This window comes from Leptopilina boulardi, unplaced genomic scaffold, assembly GCF_019393585.1.
Source record: "Leptopilina boulardi isolate dan_hultmark-lab unplaced genomic scaffold, ZJU_Lbou_2.1 LbouV2_210, whole genome shotgun sequence".
In the NCBI taxonomy this organism is placed as follows: Eukaryota; Metazoa; Arthropoda; class Insecta; order Hymenoptera; family Figitidae; genus Leptopilina; species Leptopilina boulardi.
In genome coordinates, this window is record NW_026137764.1 from 671,530 (window position 1) to 686,676 (window position 15,147).

Consider the following 15,147-nt stretch of genomic DNA (forward strand, 5'->3'; position numbering starts at 1 on the left):
ACTTGATCTCATAGTTTTCCAGAACTATTCTTGAGTTCTTACTTTCTGATGTCTGAGTTTGTGTGAAATCAGAGATAGAACTCTTCATTCAGATCTTTATATGATAATTACGAAACAATTTATGAAGACATTTGAAATTTTTATTTACTTATTCAAAAACAAGCATTACAAATAATTCCATTTACATTTTTTAACTATTGTTATTAAATTGTATTCCCATATCCTCAATTTCTGAACGAATTTTTGGAATATTTCTCAAATAAAGTTTTTCCGTGCAACAAAAATTAAATAAATTTGTTTCTTATCCAGATGAGATTCATTAAATTAAAACTATTAAAATATAAGTAACACTTTAACTTTTAACAACTCTTTTTGTGGCACCAGTAAAGAAAATATTTCTTATAAATTAAATTTTTGTTAACTTTGCACACGGATTAAAATTGTATAAAGAATTTAATCTCGAGGATCATTCTGGTGAGAGAGAAAGAGAGAAGGCATATAATGGGATTCTTAAAGACAAGAAAATCCTCATGAATTTGCAATTTACGTGTGTATACATTGTACAATGATCCAGGAATATAGAAGCTTGAGCAGAACTCTACTGTTGTTATACTCTGTTTCCAAAACTTGCATACACTGCAGTCTTCCTTCACAAGAAACTTGTCCTGCTCACTGTTTCTATTCTGGTTGGAAATTTGTAGCTCCACACACTTCGCCGCGAAATTCGCAGTTTAACTTTCAATTTATTGCAGTGTTGGGTTCACTGTTTGCTTATTTGCCCAGGTGGAAATTTATAACTAGGACTGTTGGCTGGCAAGTCAGTATTAAATTGACTCTATTTCTCTCTCTCTCTCTCTCTCCTTCTTTCTCTCTAAAGTCCAGTACTGACCTAAGAGTGCTGACATCTCAAACACTATATATAATAAGTCAATCATTTTTTTTCATTTTGTTTCCTTCTGTTGTATTCTTTCATATATGTATAGACTTTTTGAATCAACAACAGAAATTCTACAAAATTCTATTTTTACTTTTCCTTTGGATATCATGAGTGGACCACTTTGGAAAATATCATTTTAAAACTTCACAAAATTGATTAAATATCATAAAATTTAAATATTTATTTAAAATACTTTTTAATGAAAATTATTTTAAAAAATATTTCAAAATATTGTTGATCCAGTTATACAGGTATAAAATTCTTATTAAAAAAAAATGTTATTTTTATTTTATTGAGAAAAGAAAAACAAAAAAAATGGTTAATTACAACTAATTATAGTTTAGTTAGGTAAATTTTTATAATTAGTCTATCGCGAACCCATGTCTTTATTGTTTCATCTCGGTCATTTAACGAAATATATTCTCCAGTGACACGAAACTAGAGAAAATCATAATCCATTTTTCCCTTTGTTGAAAAGCGACATAATTTGTGATTAACATTCTAGAATATACATATATCCCCGAGCGTTACGCTATTATTTTTAAGCCTGTCTATCATTCTCTTGGGAGAGTGCGACCTACTTTTTTTTGTGTGTGTATGTATATGTACATAAATTCTCCAGTGCACAGCTAATTGTCTTCTATTTGCCGTTGTATTTAGCGAGAATCGAAAATGTAAAATGTTTAGAAGGAGAAGTCGTTAAGGCGAGAACGGATGTTGAATGTGAATTTGATGAGATGACAAGAAATATACCATATATATATATATATATATATATATATATAGCTTATATTGCTAAAGTTTTTTTGTGTTCAACGTTCATATACTTTGCACACGTGTTAAAAAATACTGCTATAGATATGCGGGTAACCGACAACTCTCTCTGAAAAATTTTACTGAAAAAAAAGCGCAAAAGAATATTAAAAACTCGTGCCACATCCAACATTAAAGTTATATTTACAGTACTCTACCATCGTCTTTACTACTCTTTTCTGTTACTTTCAAGTAACTGTTGGCAAATTACAAAAATATGAAGAAAACATATGTCACGCGGTGTAAAACTTTAGTCTACAAATATTCTTTGTAGAAAAATCCATATGGCGAACAGGTAAAGTAATAATTTTCCACTTAAATATCAACTATATTTAAAAAATCCATTTCTTTTTGTTGAAAAATATATTATTATTATTATTTTTATTTGACTAAAAATTCCCCCCGCTTCTGTTATAGTGAAAATAAATACAAAACTTCTTGTATAATTAATTACGGAACTGAGTTCTGTAAAATTTGTCGAATATTCCAAAATAAACTGCAAATATATAAGGCATTTCATATGAGAATACGGGGTCATGTCTCAGATTTTTCTCAAAATTCGCTAAATTGTAGTGATAGTGATGCTAAATAAGTGTACAAATTTTGAATTTGAAATTTTTAATATTTTTCGAGATATTTACAATAACAAATTTAAGCAATATTTTTTTGCTTTACTTATAACTTTTTTCCTACTAAAAATAGAGAAAAATGTTGTAAATGTTTTTTAAGCAGAAGACCTTAAACTTTTAGAAAAAAATTATTTTTTTAAAAAGTATTAATTTTTAAACAATTTGTTTAAAAAATAAAATTTGTTTATAACTTTTAAACATGTTCTCCCTCATTTAGAAGTGCGAAAAAAATCATGAATATTGTTTAAGTCATAATAAATCGATCGTTAAATTTTTGATATGGCATTATTTTTTGTTTTCGAAATATTAATTAATTAACTAGGTAACAAAAATTAATAAAAAATAAAATATTTTACGAACAAATACAATTACAGTAATTTTAAAAACGCCATTAGAATGCTTATCAAAATCCGCATCCAATGAGCCCTATATGAACTATTTTTGATAAACGGGTGTTAAATTAATAATTAATAATAAAAATTATTTAAATAATTAATAACATTTAAGGAAATAAAGATAAACCGTCAATTCTTTTTTTATTTGGAAGATCATCTAATTCTTTGTCAAAAAAAGATTATTAAGTATTACTAAGAATCAAAAATTAATTATAAAATGTTATTTAGAATTAACTTAAATTAATTATTATTTAGATTTAACTTTAAAACTGTAAATTAAGCTCCAAAACCTCTTGTCCCCATTTACCCCAACTGACCCTATTATTCAATTTTTATTATATTATTATATTATTTTACTTATTTGAATAAAAATTGAATTAAATTTCTAAAAATGTATTTCATCATTTTAAATTCAACTTTAAATTTGAACCGAATTTATGGCGTTAAAACGATTAAATATTAATAACATTTATCGATACGTCTGAGTTTTAACCTCATTATTATTCGTTAATTTTAAATAAAGTTATGCATTATTACTTTTTGTATCACTACCGTGTCATAATTAGTGAATAAATATTATTTAAAAATAAAATCTCATCTTTTACTCATTCGACAAATTTAATTCTATCTTAATAAAAAAATGTCAATATGATTAAAAAGAAAAGGTTAAAAAACAATAAAATGAAATAAAAGAAAAATTATTTAACATTACCTAGAATATATATATATAACATGTTCAAGGTAGGGAAAAGTATGTTCAACTATTCAAATTTTATTTTTAGGAGAATTTGGCAGGAATGTTCTGTTACCTGTTTTACAAGTGAATTGCGATTCAACTAGGCTGATAAAAATGAATGTCAAAGTTGTTATCGTGATTTTACTGAGCATAGAGTGCGCTTGGCGAATCGGAAGTAAAGGAGTTGATGCGAGAAGCAAGAGGCAAACTTTGTATTCACCACCCATTGTGTACCCTAACGGTGGTATTTTCAAGGTATGCAAAGTCTTTTGTTAGACAAATTTAAACTTTTTCGCATTTGTTTCAATCGCAAAACAAAAATTTCCCTTAATCATTTTAGTAAATTTGACCAATTCACTCATTTCCTTTTTCATGCATCTAGATTCGTTTTATTATTGAAATTTAATTTTAATGACATAAAAATTTCAATTAAAATCAGTAAAAGATTGTATATTATAATTACCGTAATTCGTTAATAATAATAATAATTATTATTAGTACCTTTGTTAATAAACTATATTTAAATATTTTTAACGAATTTCTTTTTAGAAAGAAAATTCAAAGAAATAAAATTATTACATAGACCTGGGGGATCTATATTCCGGATTCCACTTTCAAAATTTCAGATCCCACATTTTACATTCCGTATTCCAGATTCCACATTTCGTATTTCGCATTTCACTTTCTGCATTCCAGATTCCACATTCCGGATCACACATTTCGGATTCCACTTTCCACATTTCGTATTCTGGGTCATGGGAGATTTCTACACCGATTTTCCAGAATGTGGAAAGTGGAATCCGGAACGTATGATCTGGAAAGTGGAATCCGGAATGTATGATCGGGAATGTGGAATCCGGAAAGTATGATCCTGAATTTGGAATACGTAATGTGGAAAGTGGAATACGGAATGTAGGATCTGGAATGTGAAAAGTGGAATACGGAATATGGAATGTAGGATCTGTAATGTGGAATCCGGAATGTGGAATACGGAAAAAGTTATGTAATTGACCTGCAAAATTTAAAAATTTTCAATTTCAAAAATGGCTTAAATGATCAAAAAATAGCTATGTTGGCTGCTTGCAGGAATTTTTTTGGCTCACAAATTTTTTTTTACAATATCGTATAGTACTATTTCTAAGCTTATTAAACCATTTTCGTAAATCGTTCTGTATAATGATTCGTTTTAAAAGAAAAGTTATACATAATTGTATATATACAAATTGTTTAAATAAATTTTTTTGTTTTTTCATCTTTTTATTCGCTCTCTTGGAAAATAGCATTATTAAATATGTAATTATCAGATACAGTATATAAAAGGAAGAGAGATTTTTAACAATGAAAAAATTTAGAATCCAATAAACCTAATAAATGTATCGTTTAAGCATATATACATGCTTTCAACAATATTTTGTCCCGCCTGACCATTCACTGATTTTTCCACTCAAGAATAATATACGCAGTTTTTCTAATGGATATTTTTTTTTGTTCGATTATAAATTCATATTCTTTTGCTTTGCAACTTTTTTTTTTTTTTTCATTGAATTTTCAAAGCAAAAATCTATGGCACGATATTATATATGTACGTTCTTCTAATCCAATCCCATTTTCCACGCATCGTTTTCTTCCTTTGAATATATATCAAACTTTTTTATTGTAATATTTTTTAAAGAAATCTAATATTTCATTCATGATAATTCTACTTGTCTGTTAAGGCATATATATATGTGTTTTCTCTCTATATATTTTCTGTTCCGTATATATACAATTTTTCCCTTAAAAATATCTTAGTTTTTAAAATCGCATATCCTATTTTAATAGAAATTTTTTTTTCTTTAAACTTTATAATCTCATCGTTTTAAATTCAATTCCTTTCCAAGTATATAAAGAGCTTTTATGAAAATAAAATCTCTTTCCTTCTCTCAATATGTTGCGGTTTTCAAAAAATAAATATTTTTTTATAAAAGTATAGATTTTCTTATTTGCAATAAATAAGTATGTTAAAGGTATACAAAATGGTGGGGAAAAAAATTGATAAACATTTGTTGTATAACATAAATAAAAAAATTTATATAAGATAAATATTTCATCTCTATCTACAAGAAAATTGTATATATATATATATATATATATATATATTTAGTATAAAAAAATAATTTTTTGTATTTTTTAGCGGAGAAAAAAAATTATGAAAAAAACTTTTCAGCGACAAAATAATATCACAAACTGAGGGGTAAATAAATTGAGGCAAGCAGGCTGGATTTTTTTAAAAAGAATTGTAAAATATGAGAGAAAATCTATATATACAGCGAATGGGTTATGGGTTAAAGTTTTTGACGAAAGTGAAAAGCTTGCTCCTTGTAATTTCACTTTTTCGTCTTCGATCAGACTTTATTTTTATCCTTACAACCCCCCGCCCCTCACCCTCTTCTCTTTCTTCTCATGGTTGACGTCTTATTAAGCTTTCTTTTTTCTAGAAAAGTATTTTTTTACGATAGTCTCTTCTACGAGCGAGATTTTCAAAATTACACCTTAAAAGCGATTCAAAATCTCTCGAGTTTTTTTTTACAAATTAAATGAATTTTCTTTGTATTGGGCTTTTTAGATTCTTTTACTCAAAGCTTGAAAAGGGTTCAATTGCTTCTCAATAATTAACTTGCACTGCACGATTTCAAGGGGTTGGTGAACATTAAATCAACGTAAGATAGACGCTACTGATAAAGCAGTTCAATTTAGATACAACTCTTTTAAATGCAAATAGTTACCTTCTTTCACTATTTTTTTTGTTCGTTTTTTTTTTTTTGGAAAAAGAAAATATTCTATGTGCCTGAAGTTCAGAACGTTCAAATGAACGAAACATTTATTTACTACTTTTTTAACTTCAAATTTTATTACAAAATATTGCTTTCTGAGGGTCAATTGCGTAACTTTCCCATTTCTTAATTCCTACTTTTCACATCCCACTTTCAACCTCCTACTTCCACTTCACTTCCGACTTTTTCCATCCCACTTTCCTCTTCCCATTTTCTTTACCTCACAGTTCCCACTTCCTACTTTTCACATCCCACTTTCTACCTTCTACTTTCCACTTTACATCCAATTTCCCACATTCTACCTCCTACTTTCCATTTGACTTCCAAATTCCAATATTCCACCTCCCACTTTCCTCTCCCATACACTGTTAGAAATCGTACTCTATAACTTTATTCTAAAAATATTGAAATAATATATTTTCAATCTCGAAAAGTGTGAATGTTTGCATGTCATTGGTTGGACAAAAAACTTAAAGCCAATGAAATAAAAACATTCGCACTTTTCGAGATTGAAACCCCACGTGAAAAAGTTCCCGGGTTTTGCGGATCAGAAAGATTGAACCTAAATTTATTTTAGCCAAATCGGCTAAACATTCAGCTACTGCAGTGAAACTTATTCACAGAGTTATATATGTGTCGTTCCTTATACTAATTATATTCTCAAATAGCTCAATCTCATTGTAAAATTTTTTTCCGTGTATGTTCGACACTTTTTACCTATTGCGAAATTCGCTAACCTATGTTTCTAGTTGAAAGTGATAAAAATAAAATTATTTTTTAAGTACGTATATTATATTTAAGGGAATAAAATTAATTTAACGTGGCCTGATTTTAAAAAAGTTGTAATGTAAAATTTACTTTTTTACAAAATCTTAAAAAATCGCAATTTTATATAAAATTACTGGTATATCTTTATATATACAAGGTGTCGCAAAATTAGTTTATTAAAATATATTTTTAAAATAAAAAATTCTATTAATTTTTCAATTTTGTAATTTCTTTTTTTTTAAAGCTACTTGTGGGAATTTCTGTACCAATAGCGTTGCCTGGAAGAACTTTAGTCTTTGGGCAAAATTTTCAATTTCAATATGCAGCGCCGCCAAATGCGTCATTTTTCACAGACTTCTTTTCGAAATCTTCTCATCGTCGTCGTCGTCGACGAGAGACTGAAATTTCGTTAGACCGGAAAATCGCTTATGAATTTTTTGAAAGTGAATTTGAAAGGTAATATTAAAACATATAACAAATTGTATAGGAAAGTTGGCTCAAATTTTAAAATAACAAATTTCAGAATATTGAATAAATTACGAAAATTTTCAAATGTTTTATAATTATAATTGCTATATTATCAATAAACTATTTTCAATTTGCTTTAGTAAGTAAAAATTGTTAATTTTCAAGAATTAAACATTCTAGGCACATTTTTACATCTACAGTAGAACCCGGTTAATACGATTCTGAAGGGACCGTGTCAAGAACACGTCTTATGCGGGAAAACGTATTAGACGGGAAAGCAAAAAAATACATAAATCATGCATGTTTATTTAAGAATTTACAAAAAAAGTCAAATTCATTTTTCATTTTCTTTTTTTTTTGGTTGAAATTTTGTTTTTAAAAATGAATTTTACCAATTGAAAGGACATTTAAAAAGCTATTAAAACAGATATTGAAAAAAAGTTTTATTTCATTATTTATTTTTAAAAAATAACCTAAGCATGAGTATGTTTGAAAAGAAACAGTTTTTCACCTTAATCACTTCACGTGGAATCCCCTATACATACTTTTTGATAAAGAATGATTTTCGTGACAAAAAAAATTAAAGTTTTCTCTAACTATACGGCAAAAAAAGTTGCACAAAATGCATTTTGTGCACTTCATAATTTTAAGAAAAAAAAAAAATTATACCCTAATGAACTTTAAAGAGTAAAAATAGAGGGTATAACGTGTTTTGCAATTATTACGAATAAAACTTTTTTTTCGCTTTATATATATATATGTTACGGTCAAAGACCGAAATTGGTCATTCTCCGAGAATGACCGGTCAATGTCGACATTGCCAAAAATCGTTGGTCATTGTCGACATTGTCCTGAAAATTGCGAACAAAGTTCAAAATTATGCATATTATGTGTTCTTCTTGGTCAATGTCAACAATGACCGATACAAGTTGGACAAAGTTGTTAAAATGTATTATTAATTAAAATTTTTATTATTAAAATTGTTTAATTTTTAATTAATCATTTAAAATATGATTAATTCCGTAATTATTCGGAAATAATTTTTGAAAACAGTAGACACAGAATACGCTGTTAATGATATAAAAAAAAGTTAATAGAATTTCATTTGTGATCGAGCCATCAATAATGTATTGATTACAGTCATATCAAAATAAACGAAGTTCATAGTGATTAGTTTGCCGTTAATTGTCGGTACAGAAACACTCGATTTCTGCGCGCAAAAATGGATTCCAACAATTTTAAAGATCGTTTCGACGAGGCTTAAAACAGGACAAAAGATGCAATTCTAAATGCCACGGTAGCTTGTCATGCTGCAATAAATAAATTAATTACAAAATCCTTTTAAATAAATTTTAATTTTAATAAATTCCTTTTATTCCTTTCTGTTTATTACGATTAACAACTTTGCCCAAACGTGACTAGGCAATGTCGACAATGACCGGTCATTGTCAACAATGCTTGGGCATTGTCAAATATTTATAAGCATTGGTAAAATTTTCAGGACAATGTCGACAATGACCAACGATTTTTGGCAATGTCGACATTGACCGGTCATTCTCGGAGAATGACCAATTTCGGTCTTTGACCGTAACATATATATATCAATTTTTAGTATACATATTATAAAGTGTGCACGTTTTAAAACTTCACTGTCGGTTTTAATAACGTTTTTTACATTCTTTTCAAAGTCGCAGATCCTTTGTTCAGTCGTAAACTGAAAAAAAATCCATTTCACTTCACAACTTTTGTTTATTTGAAACTTTAATTTTCCTTTAGAATTTTTTGGAAAATTGACATGATATATAGCTGGAATTCGACAAAAATAATATTTGCTTTTAGAATTAATTTGAGCTATATATATATATGTATATTATTATTATTATTATTATTATTAATTGAATTTCAAGTTATATAGTGAAGAATTTGTTTTGCAGAAGAGGTTTAAGTGGACGAGATTGCTTGAAGAGAAGCATATGTGAAGCTACTGAAATTCCATTAAAGGAAGAGGGTTTAGTGGGTGAACTTCTCGAAGTACTTCTGACGTGAGTTCACAACAATTTTATTCATAAAATATATGCCTTATAATTCAATTTATAGAGATGAGTTTACTTTATTAAAAAATTCCAATTTCCCCTCCATTTATAAATGGAAAAAAAAATCAATAACGACAATCTTAAAATATTTAAGAGCATTTGAACCTTCGTGACGTCACAAATCATGGCGCATGACACGCAAACTTCTCAGGTATGTGAAAAGCACAATTTTGAATATTTTTTAAAAAAACCTTTTGGAAAATGTTCAGAATAACATAGACTCTGTCTGTTATGTGCGGAAAATTCAAAATTTTGCGTTTAAAACGTTTTTTAAACAATGTTAAGGTCACAAATTATGGCGCATGACACGCAAACTTCTCAGGTATGTGAAAAGCACAATTTTGAATATTTTTTAAAAAAACCTTTTGGAAAATATTCAGAATAACACTGGCTCTGTCTGTTATGTGCGAAAAATTCAAAATTTTGCGTTTAAAACGTTTTTTAAACAATGCCTACATATAAGCAATTCGTGTATTTTTCCTTACTTGTGACAACCAACTTAAACATTGTTTAAAAAACGTTTTTTACGCAAAATTTTGAATTTTTCGCACATAACAGACATAGTCTATGTTTCTCTGAACATTTTCCAAAAGGTTTTTTTTTAAAAATATTCAAAATTGTGTTTTTCACATACCTGAGAAGTTTGCGTGTCATGCGCCATGATTTGTGACCTTAACATTGTTTAAAAAACGTTTTATACGCAAAATTTTGAATTTTCCGCACATAACAGACAGAGTCTATGTTATTCTGAACATTTTCCAAAAGGTTTTTTTAAAAAATATTCAAAATTGTGCTTTTCACATACCTGAGAAGTTTGCGTGTCATGCGCCATGATTTGTGACGTCACGAAGGTTCAAATGCTCTTAATAAAAAAATATATATATTATTAATGTAAGTATATATTTCACGTGTAAGTCTATATATCGACAATTTAAAAATTAATGAGCAGAAAAGTGTCATTAAATTTTAATAAATTAATAAAAAATTTATAATTGTAATATAAAATATGAATTATATAGGTATATTTAATAATAAATAAAATTGAAGGTGTAAAACCGTGGTCAATAATGATTAATATTAAAGGAGACGTTGGTTTAATACTGAAATAACTTAAGATTAAATCAATATTTTTTTTTTTTGACATTAATCTGTGAATATTAATTTTAAATTGACTGCAAGCGACATAATCCTTGAAAGTATGAAAAAAATCTCGCTCGTAAAGATTTTGTTTTTATGGTTTTCATTCCCCTCTTTTGCGCAGATAAATCCTCGACCTATGAACTTTCAGATAAAATGATCAGTTTATAAAAATATATTTGCATTTTTCGGTTGATGTGACCTTTTTAAAATCAATAATTAACATCTGCAAATGTGTGTTCTACTTTTTTGTTGTATATAGTCTGCATTATTGTTTCTATACACTGAGAAAAAAGGTTTGAGCTGACAACCAAATATTTCATTTAATATATGTGCAACTAAAATTTTTTGGTTGAGACTACCAAATTCTTTTTCATTTTCTTATTTAGTCGTCTGAAACAAACTTTGGTTGTTGTCAACTAAAGTTTAGTTGTGTCAACCAAAAAATTTTAGTTGCACATATATTGAATGAAATATTTGGTTGTCAGCTCAAACCTTTTTTCTCATTATATATTAGGCTTATTTCATAAATTATAAATATTTGTATAGATATCTCAATTATAGATAAATTTTTTTTTTTTTTATTTTCGCTAAAAAAATACAAATTTTTTTTCTATTTATATGCTATAGCTAACAAGAAAAGACAGAATTTGTGCTAATTCTTTTCTATTAAAAATAAATTGTGTGTCTAAAATATATTTTAAATTGGAAAATTTTAATAAAATTATTTTAATTTCAATGTGAAAATAAAAGTTTTTCTTTTTCTTTTTAGGCCGATTCATGGGTCGTTTCCGAATAACGATTATTTCGAGGCCATGAAAGCGGGAGAACAAGGGGTCGACTGTCTACAGCTTTATTCATCTTGTCCTCATGGATATGGAATATTGGATTATATATCAAGAATCAACTATTTCGATCAAACTTTATGAAGTCAATATAGAGATTGATTTCATTATATAGAGAGAAACAATAACGATTTGTAAATTTATTTAAATTCTAATGTTTAATAGTCATATATATTGGTATACACAATTATTATGTTTAAAATATTTCTTTTGTTCAAATAAATTAGTAATATTTGATTATAAAAAATAAATATTTATCTAAACGAAATAATTTTTGACTTGATGAAATAATTATTTTTATTTACTGAAAATATTTTAAATAGGTAACGAAGTAGTGTTTTATTTATTAATCTTTCAATTACCGAAAAAATTAACTCATATGAAACTAATATAGTTTCTTTAAGAATTTTTTTTCCCCTTTTTAAAACACTTGGCTGATAAAAACTATTCTCATCGTGCATGTGTTGTATTGCACTTTGTTGTAAAATGTAACTTTTTCAAAGTAAAAGTCAGCAGGAATTTTAATCTAAACAGGCGAAGAGATCAGTAAAAGTAGCAATTTGTTGGAAAAGTCAAAGTATCAAATATTTGCACTACTATAGGCAGAAAGAAACGAGTAAAACGATTTACAGTCAAGGTGTGCGGATGTCGAACATCAATATCACACACAGGAAACAGACAATCACCTAATGTGCAGATACATTTTATCTGAATCTGTATATATATATATATATATGTGTGTATATGAAATTTAAAAAGAAAAGAAAGATAAATATCACTAAAAAAAACTCTACATATTGTTTTGTAATAAAATAAAATTGTAAGGTATTAAAAATAAAATGATAAATCTTTTAATATTTATGTATCTGGGTCATTCTCACAAAAAGGACAAATGACACGTTCATGACATTATTTTTAATAAATAATTATAATAATTGAAAATGTTGCGGGCCTTATTATAGAAGTCAACAGAATTTAATAAGATTTTATAAAAAAAAATTGACAATTTTAAATAATTGAATATAATCATGTTTATATAGTGTAAAAACTCCCCTCCGTTACCGTTCGCGAAGTAAGTTTTATTTAAAGAAGAATTATTGCATTCATACTGCAATAGGAAAACATCTTTTGTCTAGTAACATCTACTAATTACATTATTTATAATTGATTTATAAAGTGTAAAACAGAATATTTGTAAAATATTTTTTCCTAGAATTAAATAAGTTTTGTTCGCAAAGTAAACTCCCCTCCGTGACCAATTACAAATATAATGAGTAAATGAAAATAAAAAATGATAATTGAGAAATGAAGAATTCAAAAGTGTTTACAGTGACGATGTTGTTTTGGTCAGTACACAACATCATGAAAGAAATGAAAACAATAAGTGTCAGAAAGATTTTCAGTTTCGCAATGTTCGTCGACACAAAAAAACTCCCCTCCGTGACCACTTTAAATTTAGTTTTTTGATAAATAAATAATAAATATTATTAATAATTTTTAGAATATTCTTTTAAATATCGCGAATACTATTATTACTTTTTTTTATAAAATTTATTATTTTTATATTAGAATCAATAAATTTTGGCTACGCCTAAAGGAAAAAAACTCCCCTCCGTGATCGCTAGTCACATCCATCGATTATAAAGCCTCATGCAAAAAATGCACCTTTTTCGTACCTCGAATTTTGAAACTTTCTTTATGCCAAATGATGACCCAATAATCCCTGCAAAATTTCAAGATGAGCATATGCCCCCTTTCGGAATTACAGGGGGTCAAAGGGGGCCATGTCAAAAAAAAAGAACATGTAATATTATCGAATAATAATGTTAAAAAAATCAAACGAAATCGTTCCTTCAAGATTTTCGTCTTCTGATTACGAATTTGAAGTCCGTTTTCAAAAATTCAAAATGGCGGAACCTATATGGTGGAAAACAATTTAAAAAATCGATCCGATTGACCTGAAAATGGTTACTCGGAGGTTTTTGGGGTCGCTGATTACGAATCTGAGGTCCGTTTTTCAAAATTCAAAATGGCGGATCCAATATGGCGGACTACAATTTCAAAAATCAATCCAATTTACTTGAAAATGGTTACTTGGGTTACCTTCAGATTTATGTTCACCGTTATTGAAACCCCCTAATTAACGATATTAAAGCCAATTAAATAGATTTAAAAGATAATTGTCCGACATTTTGAATTTTTTAAAACTGATTCCAGATTCGTAATCAGCGACCCCAAAAACCCCTGAGTAACTATTTTCAAGTAAATTGGATGGATGTTTAAATCTGTCGTCCGCCATTTTGAATTTTTAAAAACGGACCTTAAATTCGTAATCAGCGACCCCGAAAACCCCCGAATAACCATTTTCAAGTAAATTGGACTGATTTTTGAAATTGTCGTCCGCCATATTGGATCTGTCATTTTGAATTTTGAAAAACTAACACCGGATTCTTGTTTAGCGACCCCAAAAACCCTCGAGTAACAAGATTTAAACGGATTCGATCATTGTATCGGTGACAAAATATTAAACAATTTTTTTATATTAAACAATTATTTTTTAAACAATAATGTTCATAAAGATCGTAACAACGTATTTTAGAGACTTATTTAGGTCCTTCTCTTCACATAGCAATAGTCATAACAGTGGTTTTGAACTTTTTTTTTTTTTCTTAATTCAGCATTTGTCCTTTTCGAGAGATTCACCCATCTATATTTAAGCAAAAATGTGCTAAACTTTTCTTATAATTATTTTCCCAAAAATGAAATAAAATAACTAAATTACTAAATACACTGAGAAAAAAATGCTATTGAATCAATGAAATATTAGTTTGTCGCATCAAACGGCATATTCAATATCGTTCGAAGTCATTTGCTGCTAATTTAATAGCACATACTATAAATTATTACGCTATAGATTTAATAGCATGCACTCTTTTTAACATAGCACATATTTTGTGCGTTTAATTTGAAGAATACTTGAAGTGAAGAAGCCATGCTATTCAATTCAAAGTATACACAATAAATGATATTACAGATTTTATTAAATTAATTTCTATTTTACATTAAGTCAATAGTATCATGCTAATAATAATTAATTTTTTTGAAAAAATTATTTACCAAATAATTCATGTTTTCTGATATTCGTATCAAGAACATATATCTTCAAATTTACTCTTTTTTTAATAGCGCAATATACTTAAGGTTGGACACTTCGCTTTTCTTAAAATAAGAACACTAGCGCCATCTACGCATGGACGTGGCGAAGCTTCTCGTAGTGAAACCTAACTTTTTGGGCCATTAAATTTTTGGAGGATCAAAAGTAGCGTCTGCTGTGACGTCGGTGCATTTGTAGGAACGAGAAAAGTTTTGTGAGCGATGTGATTAAACATAAAAAATAACAGCCTACAGATATCCTTACAGTAACCTCACACGGAGAGAAAAATTAGGTTGTGTGGACTGGAGACTTAAGTTAAAACTACTTGAGTGACTCAAGTAACGATGCCTACAGTTAAA

General features: G+C 27.8%; 1 protein-coding gene across 1 annotated transcript; it reads left to right on the forward strand.

Moving 5' to 3' along the window:
* Positions 1-1,760: 1,760 nt before the first annotated feature.
* On the forward strand, positions 1,761-11,789 carry LOC127278709 (uncharacterized). Its single transcript, XM_051300536.1, has 5 exons — positions 1,761-2,045; positions 3,557-3,765; positions 7,336-7,547; positions 9,494-9,601; positions 11,562-11,789. The coding sequence occupies exons 2-5, from the start codon at positions 3,625-3,627 to the stop codon at positions 11,716-11,718; spliced, it is 618 nt and encodes a 205-aa protein (XP_051156493.1). The 5' UTR covers positions 1,761-2,045; positions 3,557-3,624; the 3' UTR covers positions 11,719-11,789.
* Positions 11,790-15,147: the final 3,358 nt, after the last annotated feature.